The 20,463-nt window shown below is 49.1% G+C and overlaps 1 protein-coding gene across 1 annotated transcript in view; it reads right to left on the bottom strand.

The window, feature by feature from the left end:
• The window catches only part of CASQ2 (calsequestrin 2), a 47,413-nt gene that overhangs the window by 25,618 nt on the left and 1,332 nt on the right, over positions 1–20,463 (bottom strand). Inside the window, exon 2 of the mRNA XM_054163196.1 lies at positions 2,122–2,206. Coding sequence (XP_054019171.1) covers positions 2,122–2,206 — 85 coding nt within the window. The remainder of the gene's footprint in view (positions 1–2,121; positions 2,207–20,463) is intronic.

Consider the following 20,463-nt stretch of genomic DNA (forward strand, 5'->3'; position numbering starts at 1 on the left):
CTGGCTCTCTACAGCTACCTGAAAGGAAGTTGGAGTGAGGAGGGGGTCAGCCTCTTCTCTCTAGTAACAAGCAATGGGATGAGAGGAAACCTTCTCAGTTGCACCAAGGGAGGTTTAGGTTGGACATTAGATGAAAAGTCTTCACTGAAATGGTTCTCAGACCCTGGAATGGACTCCCCAGGGAGGGGATTGAATCCCTGTTCCTGGAGGTGTTTCAAAGATGAAGAGATGTGGTGCTGAGTGATGTGATTTAACACCAGACTTAGTAGAGTCAGATACCAGTTGGACTCAACAATCTTAGAGATCTTTTCCAACTGAAACAACTCTGGGATTGTATGATCCAAAGCATGAGGGACAGAGCTTGGCCAGAACTTGTGCTATTTTCTTCCCAACTGTTGAACTTTTCATTCAGGTCACAGTTTGGCCTGAGCTGGAAAAATTCTGCACCAGGAACTTGGTTTAGCTTGGCTGTCTATCTTGCAGTAAATAATAGTGGGCTCTGACTGACATTCCACATTTTAGCAACCTGTCACTGGAGGGAAAATGGGTTTTGGTGCAGGTTGTGCTCTCTGCCCAAAGAAGGCTTGACTATGTGAACACAAACAGTGAGGAAGAAGTTCTTCCCCATGAGAGTGGTGAAGCCCTGGAATGGGCTGTCCAGGAAGGTGGTTGAGGCCCCATCCCTGGAGGTGTTTAAGAGCAGGCTGGATGAGGCTATGGCCAGCCTGATCTAGTGTGGGGTGTCCCTGCCCATGGCAGGGGGGTTGGAACCAGATGATCCTTGTGGTCCCTTCCAACCCTGACTGATTCTATGATTCTATGACCTGAAAGCCAAAGTGAGCTCCAAAGTCTCTGAGGTTCAACTAGGCTTGACAAAAGGGTTAGAAACCTATGTTAGAGATGTCACAGGTGGCAGATTTTAATGGTAGATCACTGGATTGAGAACTGGGTGCCACAGCATCTCAGTGGAGGCTTCAAAGTGTTGTGTTTATATGCCATAGTATTTCCATATGGCTCTTTGGGCTAAAATGTGAGGGCATTTCTAGCCCCTGGAAGACAGCTGTTCCCAGAGGGAGACAATGCAAGCAGCCTCTCACCTTTATAGCAAGTTTCCCCTTCTGCTTTGGAGAACAAGACAGAAGGATTGGTGCCTGGATACCAAACAACTGCAAGGCTGGTAGCTTCCCCACTATAGAATCATAGAATTGTTAGGTTTGGAAGGGACCTTAAGGGTCATTTAGTTCCAACCCCGTTGTCATGGGCAGGGACACCTCACACTAGATCAGGTTGCTCACAGCCACATCCAGCCTGGCCTTAAAAATCCCCAAGGATGAGGTTTCTACCACCTCCCTGGGCAACCTGTTCCAGTGTCACACTACCCTCATGGTGAAGAACTTCTTTCTAACATCCAACCTGAATCTACCCATTTCTAGTTTTCCCATTCCCCCCAGTCCTATCACTCCCTGACACCCTAAAAAGTCCCTCCCCAGCTTTCTTGTAGGCCCCTTCAGATACTGGGGGGCCACAAGAAGGTCTCCTCAGAGCCTTCTCTTGTCCAGACTGAACAGCCCCAATTCTCTCAGTCTGTTCCCATAGGAGAGGTGGAGCAGCCCTCTGATCATCCTTATGGTCTTTCTCTGGACACACTCCAGCACCTCCAGATCCTTCCTGTAATAGGGGCTCCAGAACTGGATGCAGGGCCAGGGGTCACTCTGCCTTGAGGCTGGTGACATTTGGGGTCCTGTGTGATCAGCCTGTAGATTATGGTTCTGTGCTGCTGTGTCAGACCTGTGTGTGTGCAGGAAGAGCATGGAGTTACTCCATGGCACCTGCTCAGCAAGCTGTGAGCTTCCACTCTGTCATCACTACGACATGAATCTGCTTTCTTTTTTCAGCTGTATAGCTTTGTTTTGGCACCCTCAGCCAGGAAGCTTTTCAGTGAAAGGGTCTCAGCTCATTCCTTTCATCCTTACCCCTGTGTTTGGGTGGGTAAGTGGTCAGTGTGCAGTTGCCACTATCATCCTCATGACAAGGATTTGCCTGCCCTCTGTGGGGTTGGCTATTGGGCATCCTTCTGTTCTCTCTCCAAGCTATTCCAGAGACATCACACATGGGACTCACCTAACTTTTTGGCAAGTTTGGCATCCTTTTTGGAGTCCACCATCCCAAAACCAATGCTCCTGGGCTCCAGGACCTGAGCTGCCAGCTGTGGAAGGAAGAAGAGAAGCCAGCATTAGCGGCATTTACACCAGAGGGTATCTAAAGGGCATTGTGCACTGCTAGCATGGCATGACAGACACAAGTGACCCATATTCTGCTTTCAAACAGCACCAATGACTGGGATGCATCACATGCTGCCTTCCCACTGAGATAACACTGCCCAGAGGTCACAAGGGTTGAGTTTCTTCCCACTATGTCCCAGCACTGAGTTCGCTGGCGATACCACGAGCTGTTAACTGCTGCTTGACACTTTGGCACTGGGGGATGGCTCCTGACCAAGCTGGGGACACCAAAGCAGGGGGCAGAGCTGGGAGAGAGATCTGTGCCACCAACACAACCCAAAACCTGACTTTCTGAGTGGGAGGGGAGTGTGGTGTGTGGGCACCATGGACATTTGACCTCTGGAAGTGCTTGGTGCCAGGCAGCAGTGGCTGGAAACCGGAGGGGATGCAGGACGGTTCCTTCACACATGTGTTGGGATGGCCAGAGCAGGCACCTGGGGAAATAAAGCAGTCTGCTGGCTTTGAAGAAGCAGTCCCCTCTCTTACAAAATGCTTTGAGCCATGTCACATGTTCAGGCTTCAGTCACCCCCCTGTTCCTGGTTCCATCTCTTTCCCTAAGGAACGAGCCTCGTCCCAGCTATGCTCGTGTTTGCCTCCTGCTCGTGTTGCCTCCTGAAGCTCCAGGGAGCCACTGCCCGCCGGTCCCCCCATGCTTGATGAAGGGGCCTCTTGCAGATATCCAGTTTCTGCCTGTTTTGTGAAAATAGATCTGTGAGGAAAGGAGAGACGCTCTGCAAGTGTCCCGTGGAGGGAGCGGCCCCGGGTGAGACCCTGTGAATTCCAGATGGGCTCCACAGAGATGCAGTGACCCCGGGAAATAAGCCCCTTTACCCACCAGGTGACTGACTAAGCCCCACCACAAGCATGACAGAGACCCTACAAGGTAGTAGTGATGCTCTGAGGTCAACAACCAGCTGTAAGAGCCCCCTCCTCCTCCCTCTCCTTCTGTGCTCCACGAATGCCTCTGATGCTGATGGTTTCACAGTATCACGGTATCACTGAGGTTGGAAGAGACCTCGAGGATCATCGAGTCCAACCTGTCTCCACAGACCTCATGACTAGACCATGGCACCAAGTGCCACGTCCAATCTCCTCTTGAACTCCTCCAGGGATGGTGACTCCACCACCTCCCTGGGCAGCACATTTCAATGATGAACGACTCACTTGGTGAACTTTCTCCTCACCTCCAGCCTAAACCTCCCCTGGTGCAGCTTGAGACTGTGTCCTCTTGTTCTGGTGCTGGTTGCCTGGGAGAAGAGACCAACCTAGCTGTCCCTCCTCCCAGCCCTGCTAGAAGGGAGAGGAGTAATGGGGACAAGGAACTGGGGGCCTCAGAGACAGGAATGTCCCTATTAGGACACAGCTGCCTGCGCTCAGATATGGGAGGCTGGAGGGAGGCAGAAGAAAAGCTGTGGCAGAAAGATGGAGGGATGATTTATGAGGAACACCCTCCCTCAGGGCCCATTTGGGCACCCACCCCCAGCCTCAAAGCCAGTTCAAATGTCACCCAGTGACACTGCCCCCACGGATGTGCGGCCCCTTGTCTCCCCTGCTATAAATAACCTCTGCCTGTGCCCGGCTGCTGCAAGAGTGAGTGGCAATTAAAGACACTGGGGAGCAAAAGCGTGGGGCAGCCCCCTTGCCTGCACACCAGGGTGTCATGGGTCTGACCAGCTCCCCATGCTGGTAGCATCCAAGCCTTCCTTGAAATCCTGAGTGATGCACCAGGGGAAGTTGAGGCTGGAGGTGAGGAGAAAGTTCTTCCCAGAGAGAGTTGTTAGCCATTGGAATGTGCTGCCCAGGGAGGTGGTGGAGTCACCATCCCTGGAGGTGTTAAAAAAGGGATTGGACGTGGCACTTGGAGCCATGGTTTAGTAGTCATGAGGTGCTGGGTGACAGGTTGGATTTGATGATCTCTGAGGTCTTTTCCAACCTTATTGATTCTATGAGAGGCAGCCACCCTGGTGATAAAGGCTCAGAGAACTGGCTTGGGCAAAGGGGAGTGATGGAGACCATGGCTGTCTTCTCCCTTCCACCCACAGTGGGTGCATCCCAGAAATGTACCAAAGCCCTCCAAAAGGCCTTATTCTCCACCAACCTCCACAATAGCACCATGACCTTGATCCCCCCTTGGCTACCTAGGCTGTTGTCTCTATTGGGAAATGCCAGCTTGTGAGGCCAAGGAGGTGCTTGTGTCATGCAAGCAAGAGGGACTCACTGCTCTTTCCTTGCTCCCTACCAGTGCTTTGAAATAAAGGTGAGGCTGCATGTTCAGGGCATGGGCTTACAGTGGATATCACCTGAATGGGGCACAGCCCTGGTCTGTGTTTGCACAGGTTTTGTTGATAAGATGGTGTTGGGTGATAGATTGGACTTGATGATCTTGAAGGTCTTTTCCAACCTGGTTAAGTCTATTCTATTCTATTCCACTCTATTCTGTTCTATTCCACTCTATTCTATTCTATCAATTGAAAAGGCAATTGATCACTGGTCTGCCACCAATCTGGCATCCCATCTCCTGGTTCAGGTTGTAAGTGTCCATGTTAGAGCACCTGAGAGCAGCTGGTACCCAATAATGCAAGGAGGGATGGATACCTCCTGTGAGTTTCCTAGACATCTGCAAGTGGGCAGTGAGGAGAGAAGCTGTTCTCTGTTCCCCATTGTAGGGATCTGCCTTTAATAGACAAATGGATGGAGCCTGTAGGATCACCAGCTTTTGAGGACGTTGTCAGCCTGTTCCCTCTTGTTGGCAGCTGTGAGACAAGCAAGAGGTTCCTTAGGGACAGTATTTGAGGCTCTGGCTGCACTGTAACCAGAGGTAAAACACAGAAAGCTCAAGGGAAGAAGACAGTTCAGTCATGTCCAATCCATACTCCAACTAGAATCATAGAATCATAGAATCAATAAGGTTGGAAGAGACCTCAAAGATCATCAAGCCACCAGCTAAGATCATCAAGCCACTAGCTAATCACCTAAAAGTAGGTTGGCCACATCCTGATGTTAAGGCAGTTTAAACTTAGTAGTTCTTGACTCCTGCATACAGGAGATGGTTTGAGTGTCTTGGGGCATTAGAAGAAGCTCAAAAATGTGCAGAAAAGCCACAACATCTGCTACAGACAAGTGGCTGGGTGGGAGTGGAGATGGTTGCAATAGAGAAGGCATTGATCAGGAGTAACGTATGCCAGCACGCAGCATTTGCAAGGTGGCTGTCTTCAGAGGGGAGTGGGTGCAGGGAAAGAGTAAATGTGTCCAGAAAGAGTGGGTGATGGGATGAAAGTCTCTGTGTGTGATGCTGTGGGAGTGTGCATTTCATTAGATCTCAAGGCATAAAAGGTTACAGTAGCACTGGAAGTGTGCCTGCTGGCGTGGCAGGGCTCATGTCGCTGTGTCTAGCCAGGCTGTCTCTAGAAGGGGTATATGCTGTGGGTAGAGAGTGTTTGGAGGTGCTCCTCTGAGCAGGCTCATCCCAAGAGAAGATGTGTAACAGATGTCAAATCCTCTTACAAGGAGAGGCTGAGGGACCTGTGGCTCTTTAGCCTGGAAAAGAGACTTGGGGGTGTGGGGTGTGTGTGTGTGTGTGAATCTTATCAGTGTTCATAAATACCTGAAGGGTGGAGGTTGAGAGGATGGGGCTGGGCTCTTGTCAGTGGTGCCCAGTGATAGGGCAGGAGGTGCAGGCTAGAACACAGGAGGTTTCACCTGAACTTAAGGAGAAACTTCTTCCCTTTGAGGGTGGTAAAGCACTGGGCCAGGCTGCCCAGAGAGGTTGTGGAGTCTCCTTCACTGAAGGCTTTCCATACCTGCCTGGACATATTCCTGTGCAACTGAATCTAGGCAAACCTGCATTAGCAGAAGGGTCAGACTAGGCTTAGGGGAGTCCCTTCCAGCCCTTGATTCTGTGTGAACAGTGTGTGTCTATGGGAGACTGCATGTGTACAGCATGTGTGTGCACCTGCAGGGATGAAGCTGACAGACAAGTGGGCAGTCCACCTCCTTTGCTGGGACATTCATGCTGGTGAGATAATCTGGTGAGGGGTACAGCTTGTACCCATCTGTAGAGCACTGAGGTTTCACACTGGGCAAATTTTTATGCAACATGAGGCTCTTGGGAGCTCTTTCCACTTGGCAGTGCCTAGAACTTTGCAGTGTCTCAGAACCCATGGTGGCTTTTTCAAGTGCAAGTTATGCAGAGGCTGAACATTGCTTTCCCTGCTTTCCCCTGCATCAGGTGAGTCTGACCAGTGCTTAGGTGAGGATGTATTCCCACACCTATATTTGAAGCCTGTAAGGTAGTAAAACACAGAGTGTGCCAGAGGCACAGGAGTTTGGCTAGTTGCCCTCTGCTCATTACAGTATCAAGCATTTATATATCCCCTTACAGTATTTTCTGATTCCATAATGCTAGTGGGATTTGAATGCAGATAGAGTTTCTAATCTTGACAATCCTCTTGGCTCAGGACCTTGGGACAGAAGCAGTTGTAATGTAAGAACACAGCCCCTCCTCCTCCCTTTAAATTCATATCACTTGAAGTCTTGGCCAGCCAAAGCCTTTGCCTTTGTGTCAGCCTCTATAGTGGGTAATTTAGCTCCAACAGCTGCATGGGGAGGTGGAAGGGAGAAACTGCCCTGGAAGAACTGGACCTAACTGGTCATGCAGTCCCTAAGGTACAGCAGGAGCTTTAGGCAAGCAGAGCTGGCTGAAAGTGTGAGCAAAAACCCCAATGACTTGTAAGCTCATTTCCCAGGCACATTTTGCAGCCTTCCTGTCATGCACAAAGCCTTTACAATGCACATTTTCTAGCCACAGGACCACAAGCCATGCCCTGTGCAGCACTGGGAGAAGGAGGTGTGAGCTTGGGAGCACTCCTCTTTTCTCCCACCTCCCTCAGGTAATAGCTGTACTTGAATTTGTATAAGCATGAGGGAGTGCATGGCCCTCTGGGGTGTGCGAGAGATGCCAGCCCAAAGTGAAGCTGGAGGTACTGCCAAGTAAGCAACCATCACCTCATCTCGGATGGATGCAACAGTTACAGGCAATCTGAACAATGGGGATGGAGGGAAAGAACTCCCAGCCAGGACATCTCAGCTTCACACCTACCTGAACCTAGGTGTGATGTTGGAAAGCTTCACAGGGTCATTCTAGAATCCTAGGTTATGGAGCAGCTGTCTCATAATAGGCTGCCCGACTGCACACCTATTCCAGCTGTGGACAGCACTGGGGCAAACCTGGCACTTGGTGGCAGTTTTGCTGCTAAATGGCAGAGCAAATCCAACAGAGAAGGCTACAAATGAGAGTGGGAGGGGTGGGTGTCATGGTCAGTTTTCACTGTGGAGTGACATTATGGCTTTCTGGCCTGGACTTTCTTTCCACTTTCCTAGCACCCACTTATCTTCCACAGCTGCTCAGGCTGGGAGGCAAAGCACTGGGGACATTTGGGCCTCTGTGAGAGCTATCATGAGTAAATTCCTCAGCATGGGGAGCTTTCTGTGTGTCTGGCTGGCAGAGGTGGAAGAACAAAACTCAAGCAACTCAGAGAGGAGAGCAACAGAAGATGATAGGGGAGCATCTTCCCCACTGTTTCTCTCCTAAATCCTTTAAAGCTGTCAGAACCAGGTTGATGTGATGATGCTGATGATAATGATGCTGATGATTTTATATCCCCAAATGTTAGGGGTTTATTTTCATAAAATGCAGGAGGAGATGGCAAATATTTAGGGTATTTCCCCCAAAACCCCTTCTGATCTTTATGCAGGACTCATGCCTTCATGCTACTGTTTGCTTCTCTGCCGTTCAAGCTGGTGGACGGTTTGCTGGAGAGCAGAGGAGGTTGTCTCCTTCCTAATGCTATACTATGACTTCTAACATTCCCTTGCATGCCCCACTACTAACATTTCAGGTTCTTGCATAATTCAGGCTGGTCCTGAAGTGTAGTGGTGATCAAAGTGAAGGGGCAGAAGCTTGCTGAGCAGCTGCCACTAGAGAAGTCACCCTGCTGGCAAAAGAGAACAGGAAAGAGCACGTTTGTCTCACCTTCCTGCCCTTTTCCACCACCTGAGCTGCCTGGAGAGGCTATTTATTGCTGAATCTGTCCTCCCAGAAATTGCTGCTTCTTAGTCTGAAAGGCAAGTCCCCAAATACGGAAACCCCAAAGGTCACTCCTGCGGAGGTAGCTTTCACAGGTAACACTCCAAGAAAGCCACGCTGGGGCTTTAATTGCCACTCAGCCTGGCAGTACATACGATGTACTCTTTGGCTGCCTCCCTAAAGGTTTCACATAGCTAGGGCAGTATTTTTATCTGCACTGAGCAGCCCTAATTTTAGCATGCTGTAAACCAAAGTGCAGCCTCCCCAGCCGTGAGCTAACCGGGGCTGGTGCCCATGCCACCGAGCACCCACGGGTGAAGGGACCACCTGCTGCTGCTCCCAGCCACTGCTGACTTTCATTGCATCACAGATGTTTTGCCAACTCAGCTGGGCAGCTTGCACACCAAGGGCAGCCCAGGGTATGTGTGTGTGTGTGTGTGCATTTGCTGACCCAGGCTGTGGAGTCTGGGATGATGTCTGGGGATCACCCTGCTCCTTTGTCAAAACGGAGACCAGAGGTGCAATCTACAGCCTGCTCCTGACAAAAGGGAAGCCATCACTGCCTTCTTGTCTTTCTGGCCATAGAGAACCTGCTTTGAAAGCAAAAGCCAGACACTGCCATGAAGCCCATGTGGGGCACAAGCTGGCTTCTTTCTTTCTCTTGAACATGTCCAGAGAAGGGCAACAAGGCTGGGGAGAGGCCTCGAGCACAGCCCTGAGGAGAGGCTGAGGGAGCTGGGGTTGCTTAGCCTGGAGAAGAGGAGGCTCAGGGGAGACCTTATTGCTCTCTACAACTACCTGAAGGGAGGTTGTAGCCAGGAGGGGGTTGGTCTCTTCTTCCAGGCAACCAGCACCAGAACAAGAGGACACAGTCTCAAGCTGTGCCAGGGGAAGTTTAGGCTGGAGGTGAGGAGAAAGTTGGAGTAATTGGCCATTGGAATGTGCTGCCCAGGGAGGTGGTGGAGTCACCGTCCCTGGAGGTGTTCAAGAGGGGATTGGATGTGGCACTTGGTGCCATGGTTTAGTAGTCATGAGGTGTTGAGTGTCAGGTTGGACTTGATGATCTTTGAGGTCTCTTCCAGCCTTATTGATTCTATGATTCTATGATTAGCTGCTGGAGAAGGGAAGTAGCTTGATATCTATTCTGTTCACTTGTCCATGACATTCCTACACCTCCATCTCCCAGTAACAAGACAGATTTCTCGAGTTTCTGAGCAGGTGTGTGTGAACCAGAACCTCTGAAACCTTGGAAAGTCCAGGATGCTGCAGGTGGGAGCCAGAAGCCCCCAACTCTGCTCCACAGGAAGGATCAGCAAGTGGGGGGCCTGCAGGAATGGAGGAGTCCTTGAGACAAGAAGAAGCCTTTTCCCCCAAGGAGTAAGCACAGAGAAATAAGAACTGAGGAAAGCTTTATAAATATGCAACCTCCTCTGCACAGGGTTGGAGGTGTCCGAGGTCTGCTAGCTGACAGCAGGCCACCTCCTGCTAGGGCTGGACAGAGTTCCTGGAAAAAGGAGGTGTCATGTACAGCAGCTGGTCTTCACTAAGCTGTGCCAGAGAGCATGCAGGAATGAGCACCATCAGCAGTGCTTAGGAGGGAACGTTGGCCCTCCTGGGGTGCTGGGGAGGGGGGGAGCGACTGTTTGCTCTGCACACCCCTCCCCAGGAATCGAGTTCTTCATCATCACTGCTCGTTCTATTTCCTTGGGCAAGGTTTTGTCTCAGGTATGTAGGTAAATCCCAGTGTGCAAAGGAAAATAAGCCAGGAGAACTTGGACCTTGTTAAGTCACTTCTTTCCTAGGCCACGGAATTCTTGCCTGGGTGCCTGATATTTAGGGACAGAGGCTGCAAAATGCCACCTTTGGTCATCAAACCCAGGACTGGGTCATTCAATCTTTGTCACAACCTGATTGCTGTCCATTTAAAACTCATCGGGCTGTTTCCCCCTTGGGGTCTTCATCCTGTGGTGATCAGGGACTTCCTAGTTTCCAGGCTTGGTTTATTCATAGCCCATTTGTCCCTAGGCTTTGTGCTGAAATAGCTCTTCTGCCTCTTGGGTGTTTAAAGAGAATTATCACATCCCCTTTCCATTCTCCCCACAAACGAAGTTCAAGCATGAAGGAAGGATAGTCACAGGCTTTGATTAGCTTGGGTTTAGATGAAGGGCACAGGAAGGTCAAGCTCTGGAGTCAGGTCATGGCAGGCAAGCGTGGCATGGCCCACCCACACCCAGTCTGCCTTGCAGAGTGACAGCTGCCCCAGCCTGTGGGCAGGCTCCTGAGAAATGCCAAGGCTGGGGGCAGAGAACATCAAATGATGACTATAAACACCACACATGTCCAGAGAATGAGGCCACTCACTCAGCATGAGGCAAGGGCACTTCATCAGACAAGAGTGAAACCCTGCCTCCCAGGAGCCATCCCAGCAGGAAGGCACTGACAGCCCTTGCTGGCACTTTTCTTGCCAAGCCAGTTGGCTTCCTGGTGTTGCAGGGGCGACAAGACTTGAGAGGATGGAGTTTGCAACATTTCATCAATGGCACTTCTGAAGGCAGGAGTGGCACAGAAAGAGTCTGTGTGGCATAAGTTCTTTCATGGCACCTACAGAGGCTGTCTACAACAGATGGATGGAGGGGTACTGATTGACAGCTGTCTGAACATGAGCCAGCAGTGTGCCCAGGCAGCCAAGAAGGCCAATGGCATCCTGGCCTGTATCAGGAATAGTGTGGCCAGCAGGAGCAGGGAGGTCATTGTGCCCCTGTACTCAGCACAGATTTCAGTCTCAGCATGTTCATGAGACAGTCCCTTGACACAGTTTCCTGGGGTAGGTAGACACATTGAACAAGACAGCGCTCAAGGTGTTAGTACACCGTGAGTACTGTGTCCCTCAATTTAAGAAGGATATTGAGACTCTTGAACATGTCCAGAGAAGGGCAGTGAGGCTGGGGGAGGCCTCAAGCACAAGCCCTATGAGGAGAGGCTGAGGGAGCTGGGTTTGTTTAGCCTGGAGAAGAGGAGGCTCAGGGGAGACCTTCTTGCTGTCTACAACTCCCTGAAGGGAGGTTGTAGCCAGGTGGGGGTTGGTTTCTTCTCCCAGGCAACCAGCACCAGAACAAGAGGACACAGTCTCAAGCTGTGCCAGGGGAAGTTTAGGCTGGAGGTGAGGAGAAAGTTCTTCCCAGGGAGAGTAATTTGCCATTGGAATGTGCTGCCCAGGGAGGTGGTGGAGTCACCATCCCTGAAGGTGTTCAAGAGGGGATTGGACGTGGCACTTGGTGCCATGGTTTAGTTGGTCATGAGGTGTTGGGTGATAGGTTGGACTTGATAATCTTTGAGGTCTTTTCCACCCTTACTGATTGTATGAGTCTATGGTTCTATGAAAGGGATGCAGAGCAGAAGAGCCCTTTAACCTGAGCTCTGGAACAACCTGTGCTTGTGCTCTCTCTGCCTTGTGTTTTTCTAGAACAGTTCTTCACCAACACTCTTCCACCCCAGCCAGAAAGCAGTTGGCAGCTGCATGTCCAGTGATTACATTGTCTGCTTTCCTGACAGATTAACCCAATACTTTCAATCTTTCCCATCTTGACCTGACAAGCTGGCACTTGCCATCCTTGGAACTGTTTCCATATACAGAAGATGATCGAAAGTAGAGTAGAATAGAATAGAATAGAATAGAATAGAATAGAATAGAATAGAATAGAATAGAATAGAATTAACCAGGTTGGAAAAGACCTTTGAGATCATTGAGTCCAACCTATCATCCAACACCATCTCATCAACAAAACCATGGCACCAAGCACCCCATCCAGTCTCTTCCTAAACATCTCCAGTGATGGTGACTCCACCACCTCCCTGGGCAGCACATTCCAATGGCCAATCTCTCTTTGTATGAAGAACTTCTTCCTAACATCCAGCCTAAACCTAAACTGGTCTCAAAGAGGCTTGGTTGTTCCCAGACCCTGTCCTTGTCATTTAGCACCCAGCAGTGTAAATGGTAGGAGCTGTAAAGGCTGCTTCATGATGGTCTTTACCTTCACTCCCTTTCTAAACTAGAAAGGAACTCTGTGCTTTGGGGGCAACAAGCTGGTGAAGGCACTGGAAAACAGGTGTCATGAGGAGCAGAAGAGGGAACTGGGGTTGTTTAGTCTGGAGAAAAGGAGGCTGAAGGAACACCTTCTTGATCTCTGCAACTACCTGAATGGAGGTTGTAGTGAAGTGGGTGTTGGTCTCTTCTCCCTAGTATCAAGTGATAGGATGAGAAGAAATGGCCTCAAATTGCCCCAGGTGAGCTTTAGATAGGATGTGAGGAAAACTTTCTTTACTCACAGTGTGGTCAAGCATGAGAATAGATTGTCTGAAGAGGTGGTGAAGTCAGCAGCTCTGGAGGTGTTAAAAAAAAAGTGTAGACATGGTACTTTGGGACATGATGTAATGGCTGTGGTGGTGTTGGGTTGGCAGCTGGACTCAATGATCTTAAAGGATTTTTTCCCATCCAAAAAAATTCTATGATTCTGCAATGCCCTTCCTTTCTAGTTTTTGCATGAACTTCTCTGTAGTGGAAGGCACTGCTTTGGCAGCCTTGGAAACCAAAACTCACTCTTTTATTGCAGGTATGTAATAAGGCACTTCCACTGTAGGCTTCTTCACACAGCTGTCCAGCCAGGTGAGCCTCATTTCTCACCTTGAGTGCTTGTGCTATAGGGACCCAGAGACCAGACAGTTTCTTTGACACTCAATCAACTTAGAATCAGAGAATCATAGAATTGAACACAAGCCCTATGAGGAGAGGCTGAGGGAGCTGGTATTGCTTAGCCTGGAGAAAAGGAGACTCAGGGGTGACCTTATCACTCCCTACAACTACCTGAAGGGGTACCAGGTGGGGGTTGGTCTCTTCTCCCAGGCAGCCAGCACCAGAACAAGAGGACACAGTCTCAAGCTGCACCAGGGGAGGTTTAGGTTGGATGTTAGGAAGAAGTTCTATACAGAGAGTGTGATTGCCCATTGGAATGTGCTGCCTGGGGAGGTGGTGGAGTCGCCATCATTGGAGGTTTTCAGGAGAAGACTTGATGGGGTGCTTGGTGCCATGGGTTAGTTGTTTAGGTGGTGTTGGATTGGTTGATGGATTGGATGTGATGATCCTGAAGGTCTCTTCCAACCTGGTCTATTCTATTCTATTCTATTCTATTCTATTCTATTCTATTCTATTCTATTCTATTCTATTCTATTCTATTCTATTCTATAAGGTTGGAAAAGACCTCAGAGATCATAAAGTCCAACCTGTCACCCAACACCTCATGACTAACTAAACCATGGCTTCAAGTGCCACCTCCAATCCATTTTTGGACACCCCCAGGGATGGTGTTTCCACCACCTCCCTGGGCAGCACATTCCAATGGCTAACTAACTCTCTGTGAAGAACTTTCTCCTCACCTCCAGCCTAAACCTCCCCTGGCACAGCTTGAGACTGTGTCCTCTTGTTCTGGTGCTGGTTGCCTGGGAGAAGAGACCAACCCCCACCTGGCTACAACCTCCCTTCAGGTAGTTGTAGAGAGCAGTAAGGTCTCCTCTGAACCCCTCTTCTCCAGGCTAAACAATCCCAGTTCCCTCAGCCTCTCCTCACAGGGCTGTGCTCGAGGCCTTTCTCAGCCTCATTGCTGTTCTCTGGACACATTCAAGAGTCTCAATGTCCTTCTTAAATTGAGGGGCCCAGAACTGGACACAGGACTCAAGGTGTGGCCTAATACCTTCAGTACTGTCTTGTACTTGTCTTGTACAATGTGTCTACCCACCCCAGGAAACTCTGTTGAGGGACTGTCTCATGAACATGCCCGGACTGAAATCTCTGTGTGTGGATCAAACGAAAGGGTGCTTAAAGAACGAGCTTGGGTTTACATTCATACCTATATTTATGTTCACTATGTTTATATTTATGCCCTGCCTAGAGAAGGGGAGAAACTAGAATGAATTTCTGGGATAAACTACACAGACCTAAACTCATAAATCTTTTGTCTGTGTTGCGTCAGAAGCAGAGAAGGACTTTTTGTTATGTATTGCATGGCTATGAACTCTCATGGGACCAGCTGGGTGGAACCATCCCCAAGCCAACTGATTTTTGCATTAGTTTTTTCCATCTTGAGCTGGAAGCTGCAGTACCAGAACAAGAGGACACAGTCTCAAGCTGCACCAGGGGAGGTTTAGGCTGGATGGTAGGAAGAAGTTCTTCACTGACAGAGAGACTGGCCATTGGAATGTGCTGCCCAGGGAGGTGGTGGAGTCACCATCACTGGAGGTGTTTAGGAAGAGACTGGATGGGGTGCCATGGGGTGCCATGGTTTAATTGGTGTTGGGTGATAGGTTGGACTCAATGATCTCAAAGGTCTCTTCCAACCTGGTCTGGTCTGGTCTGGTCTGGTCTGGTCTATTCTATTCTACTCTACTCTACTCTACTCTACTCTACTCTACTCTACTCTACTCTACTCTCTCTACTCTACTCTCCTCTACTCTATTCTATTCTGTTTTCAATACTTGAAACTAAATCCTTGCTCTCAAGGGAAGTAGACCTTACAGTTTAGCCTTGGCCTTTTACTGGATTCACAATCTATCTCTCCCTCTCACACTACTGGTTCTGTTTGCACACAGGAGGATCTCATGCAAGGTAATCTCCTAGTTTTATATTCCCAAGTATGTGGGATAAATTTTCCCTTGTGTTACAGAATTGGCCATATACATTAAGGAGTTTCACTTTGTTCTGCAATTTATTGCTAGAGACCAGGGCCATCCTTGGCCTCATCTGGAAAGGAGAGTACTGTGTCACTCTTCTCTTTCCTTTAATCAGAGAAGGGTAGTTGTCTGTGAATTTTTATCCCAGGGGCACTGTTGCACTGAGGGGCATGACCTTAACAAACCTCTTTTTATTTATAAAGAATGTTTACACATGCACATTGATAACCAGGGAAGAATGACAGCAGAGCCTGGACTGAGTGACATTCAGCAGGGAAGTAACGACACAACCTCAGCTGACGGAGAGAGCTTCTCAAGTGCAAAAGGAAAGCCTTTAATCCCACTTCTCATTATCCTTGTTACATGATTCCTAGAAACAAGAGCTGGCCCCACTGGAAAGCAAAACTATCCCAATATTTAGGAGATTCAGAGATGAGAGGGAGAGGGAAGAAGGTCTGGGAAGTGTTTCGAAGACACAGAGATGTAGTGCTCAGAGACATGGTTTACAGAATAGAATACAGAATTAACCAGGTTGGAAAAGACCTTTGAGATCATTGAGTCCAACCTATCACCCAACACCATCTAATCAACTAAACCATGGCACCAAGCACCCCATCCAGTCTCTTCCTAAACACCTCCAGGGATGGTGACTCCACCATCCCTGCAGCACATTCCAATGGCCAATAACTCTTGCTATGAAGAACTTCTTCCTAACATCCAGCCCAAACCTCCCCTGGCACAGCTTGAGACTGTTCTGGTGCTGGTAGCCTGGGAGAAGAGACCAACCCCCACCAGGCTACAACCTCTCTTCAGGTAGTTGTAGACAGCAATGAGATCTTAACAAGGTTTAGCGCCAGATGTGGCAGAGTTAGATACTGGTTGGACTCGACAATCTTAAAGGTCTTTCCCAAAGGAAATGGCTCTAGGACTCTATGAATCTAGTCACAGCTCCCAGTATGCCTGAGTGCAGAGAGCTGAAGCCCCCACATGCTGTTGCATTATAATGTCAGCTTAGTGATGGCATCCCTTTTCTGATGACTGATGGCTGGTGTGCTTTGACAGCGTCAGGCAGTGCTGCAAGCTGGGCTTTTGTCATGGGGAGGAATTTTTTTCTATATCACTTTATACTCAGTTTGCTGTTTATAGTTCTAGTCTGCTAAAGTCTTTAACTTTACTGGTGCGCTGTCAGGGTTTTGGTTTGGTTTCCTAAGGATCTGAGACCCAGGTGATTCTGTTCTCGCCCATCTCGGTCCTGTCATCGGCCCTCACCTAAGTTATTGGCCTTTTTCAGCCAAATTTTCCACAAACTTAGGAGGGAAGAGATTGAAGTACTCTGAAGTTCTTCACAGAGAGAGTTGTTAGCCATTGGAATGTGCTACCCAGGGAGGTGGTGGAGTCACTGTCCCTGGAGGTGTTCAAGAGGGGATTGGACGTGGCACTTGGTGCCATGGTTTAGCAGTCATGAGGTGTTGGGTGACAGGTTGGACTTGATGATCTTTGAGGTCTTTTCCAACCTTATTGATTCTATGAAGGAAAGAAATGTCACCAACATGAGCTCAACCCCTGTTAGACACCAGAAGACTCAGGTAGGTAGAGCCTCATGGGCTCCTCAGTCATGGGAGAAGCCCCAGTCAGAGCTTATTACTGACCATGAGCTACATATGCTTGTGGTGAAGGGATGATCTATTTCTTGGTTTGTGGAGTGTTTGTCTACACCCATCTTGCCCTTCTCAGGTGCTTTGTAGCTGAGGATCTTTTCCCTGCAATGAAGCCCCAAGTGGTGGCTTCATCTGAGGGAGCTGGGGGTGTTTAGCCTTGGAGAAGAGGAAGCTTAGGGGAGAGCAATAGCTCTCTACAACTACCTGAAGGGAGGCTGTAGCCAGGTGGGGGTTGATCTCTTCTCCCAGGCAACCAGCACCAGAACAAGAGGACACAGTCTCAAGCTGTGCCAGGGGAAGTTTAGGCTGGAGGTGAAGAGAAAGTTCTTCACAAAGAGAGTTGTTAGCCATTGGAATGTGCTGCCCAGGGAGGTGGTGGAGTCACCATCCCTGAAGGTGTTCAAAAAGGGATTGGATGTGGCACTTGGTGCCACGGTCTAGTAGTCCTGAGGTGTTGGGTGACAGGTTGGACTTGATGATCTTTGAGATCTTTTCCAACCTTATTGATTCTATGATTCTATCTGTAGTCAAGGAACTTGTTGGCACTGCTGGAACTTCTCTTTGCTTCAGCAGCATGCCAGATCATCTAGCTGGGCACGTCTGGCAGTTTCTCCTAGCAAATTTGCAGGAACCTGGGCACTGTATCTCTCGTATTCTTTTCTTTTCTTTTTAGTGTCTAAGATACTTCTACTGCTCCTTAGAATTAGAGAGATACATGTGGGAGAAACAGAACTGGCAGAGAATTTGTTTTTCTTCTGGACTTAGCATGCATTAAACCCATCTATACATGTAGTCTCATCAGGAAGCAGGACACAACTCTTAACCACCCAGCTCAGATCTTTGCTTAGTTCCACACCTGTCTGTGTTTGGGATGAAGGTTCCCTGTTAGCAGTAGTGATGGAGACTAGTGCCATTTTATGGATGGGAGGCTAAGGACATGCTGGAGGTGTTCAAGAGGGGATTGGATGTGGCACTTGGTGCCATGGTTTAGTTAGTCATGAGGTGCTGGGTGACAGGTTGGACTTGATGATCTCTGAGGTCTTTTCCAACCTTATTGATTCTATGATTCTATGATGTTTCCCAGGCTGTGGAAGCAACATTTCATGTTGTAAGTCAGTAGGAAAATTTTCAGTGCAGTAAGATGGAAAAATGTGAGATGTTCCAGAAAGGCATCTTACCATAGGCAGCAACCTTAGCTGGGAAATCCCCAGCTGGCCTGCAGAGAAGACCAAGGAATGTTTCTCTCTTGGGTACCTTATTTCAGGCACAAAGAACCTTTAGCACTCAGAGCCCTGAACCCTCTAGTGAAATTAGATACATAAGCCTTCCTGACTGAATGTTTCCCAGCTTTGGGTGGGAGGAGTGGCCCTTCCACTGCTCCCATGCCTACCTAGCAGCTCAGTACTCCAACTGCTTGCTGACATTAAGAGGGAGCTGGGTTCAGCTCCTGACTGCCTCCAGGGAGACTGACCCAGGCAGGTCATCTTCCTGGTGTTAATGGCTCCACAGCACAGTCATGGAGCCACTGCAGATGTTTCTTTCCCTCTCTCTGTTCTGGTGAACATGCCACAAAGTCCCACAGTTGGAGCTGGCATCTGGCAGAGGAGATCAAGAGTGATTTCCCCATGACACAACACATAATGGTTTGAGGTAAGTGTGATGAAGGCTGTCACAAGAGGGAGCAGATTACAACCTGGCTTTCCACTCCTTTCACAAGTGCTCCCATGCTTGAGCTAGTACAAATTTGGGGAGCACCAGCACCTTCCTGGGCTGTGTCTTATGCAGGAAAAGACAAGTCCTATCTTCTTTGTTGCCTTCGGAGACCCTCTCCCTGCCTGCTTCCCCCAGGTGACAGAGGCAAAAGGAGTGCTCAGTCTGCAGATTACTCTGGCGCTTGAGCTGTCGAATTGCTGCTCCTGCAGTTCCCAGCTTGGGGGTGGGGAAGGCTGTGAAACGTTGAAACATGCACTGAATCAGCATTGCAAGTGCTTGGGAAACGTTGAGGTCAAAGCCACAGGTGCCAGCTGTTGCATGGCACAGTTAGCCAGTATCTGAGCATGGGAGGACTGGAGCACTACCACTGTGGAAAGTCTGCTGCACATCTAATCCTCAATCTCTTCCCCAAGGTCACATAAGAAGTCCATGGCAGAAAGGCAATTAGAAACCAAATCAGTGGAGTCCTAACCCTGCAGAATAAAAGCTTTGAGCCAGATGGTGTTGTAGCCATCACACCCTTGAAAATGGCTGGTTGTTAGTGTGGGTATAGATGTCGTGGGGACTAAAACTGATAGTGCACAACAGATACCTGCTTCTGGCAGATCTCTATGAATACATCTTTAGCAATCACTTGCCATCTATTCAGCATAAAATAACTCTCCTATTAAGTGGAAATGCACTTATGCTTCCAAACTTACACATTCTAACAGGAGTTTCAGTCCTATTCTTTCTCTTCTCTTTTTTTCCCTTTATCAATTGTTATTTTATTGCTCACCTGGATCTAGGAACTGCTTCCTGACAGGTGAGTAAAATCTGGTTAGTTTTTGAATCTTCCTTGTTGCCAGGCTTACTGAGGAGGTCATAGAATCATAGAATCAATGAGGTTGGAAAAGATCTCAAGTCCAACCTGTCACCCAACACCTCATGACCAACTAAACCATAGCACCAAGTGCCATGTCCAATCCCTATTTGAACACCTCCAGGGATGGTGACTCCACCACCTCCCTGGGCAGCACATTCCAATGGCTAACTAGCTCTCTGTGAAGAACTTTCTCCTCACCTCCAGCCTAAACCTCCCCTGGCACAGCTTGAGACTGTGTCCTCTTGTTCTGGTGCTGGTTGCCTGGGAGAAGAGACCAACCCCCACCTGTCTACAACATCCCTTCAGGTAGTTGTAGAGAGCAATAAGGTCTCCCCTGAGCCTCCTCTTCTCCAGGCTAAGCAAGCCCAGCTCCCTCAGCCTCTCCTCACAGGGCTGTGCTCAAGGCCTCTCCCCAGCCTCATTGCCCTTCTCTGGACACATTCAAGAGTCTCAATGTCCTTCTTGAATTGAGGGGCCCAGAACTGGACACAGTACTCAAGGTGTGCTCTGAACTTGATAGCAGACTGTTTCAGGCTCTAGCTCTCAGCAACTGTAGCTTCTAATTCACATTTGCTCTACTCCTAGAGGTGTAAAGCATTTGCTCTCCGGGTCTGATAAATAACGTTTATGTGCCTCTTCTGCAATTCTCACTTTCTTCCCAAATGTGTCTTTTACATAGAATACATAGAATAAACCAGGTTGGAAGAGACCTTCAAGATCATCGTGTCCAACCCATCAACCAATCCAACACCGCCCAAACAACTAACCCACGGCACCAAGCACCCCATCAAGTCTTCTCCTGAAAACCTCCAGTGATGGCGACTCCACCACCTCCCCAGGCAGCACATTCCAATGTGCAATCACTCTTTCTGTATAGAACTTTTTCCTAACATCTAGCCTGAACCTCCCCTGGCACAGCCTGAGACTGTGTCCTCTTGTTCTGGTACTGGCCACCTGGGAGAAGAGGCTAACATCCGTCTGTCTACAACCTCCCTTCAGGTAGTTGTAGAGAGTAATAAGGTCACCCCTGAGTCTCCTCCAGGCTAAGCAACCCCAGCTCCCTCAGCCTCTCCTCGTAGGGCTTATGTTCCAAACCCCTCACCAACTTTGTTGCTCTTCTCTGGACTCGTTCCAGCAAG

This window comes from Dryobates pubescens, chromosome 8 (genome assembly GCF_014839835.1).
Source record: "Dryobates pubescens isolate bDryPub1 chromosome 8, bDryPub1.pri, whole genome shotgun sequence".
NCBI lineage: Eukaryota > Metazoa > Chordata > Aves > Piciformes > Picidae > Dryobates > Dryobates pubescens.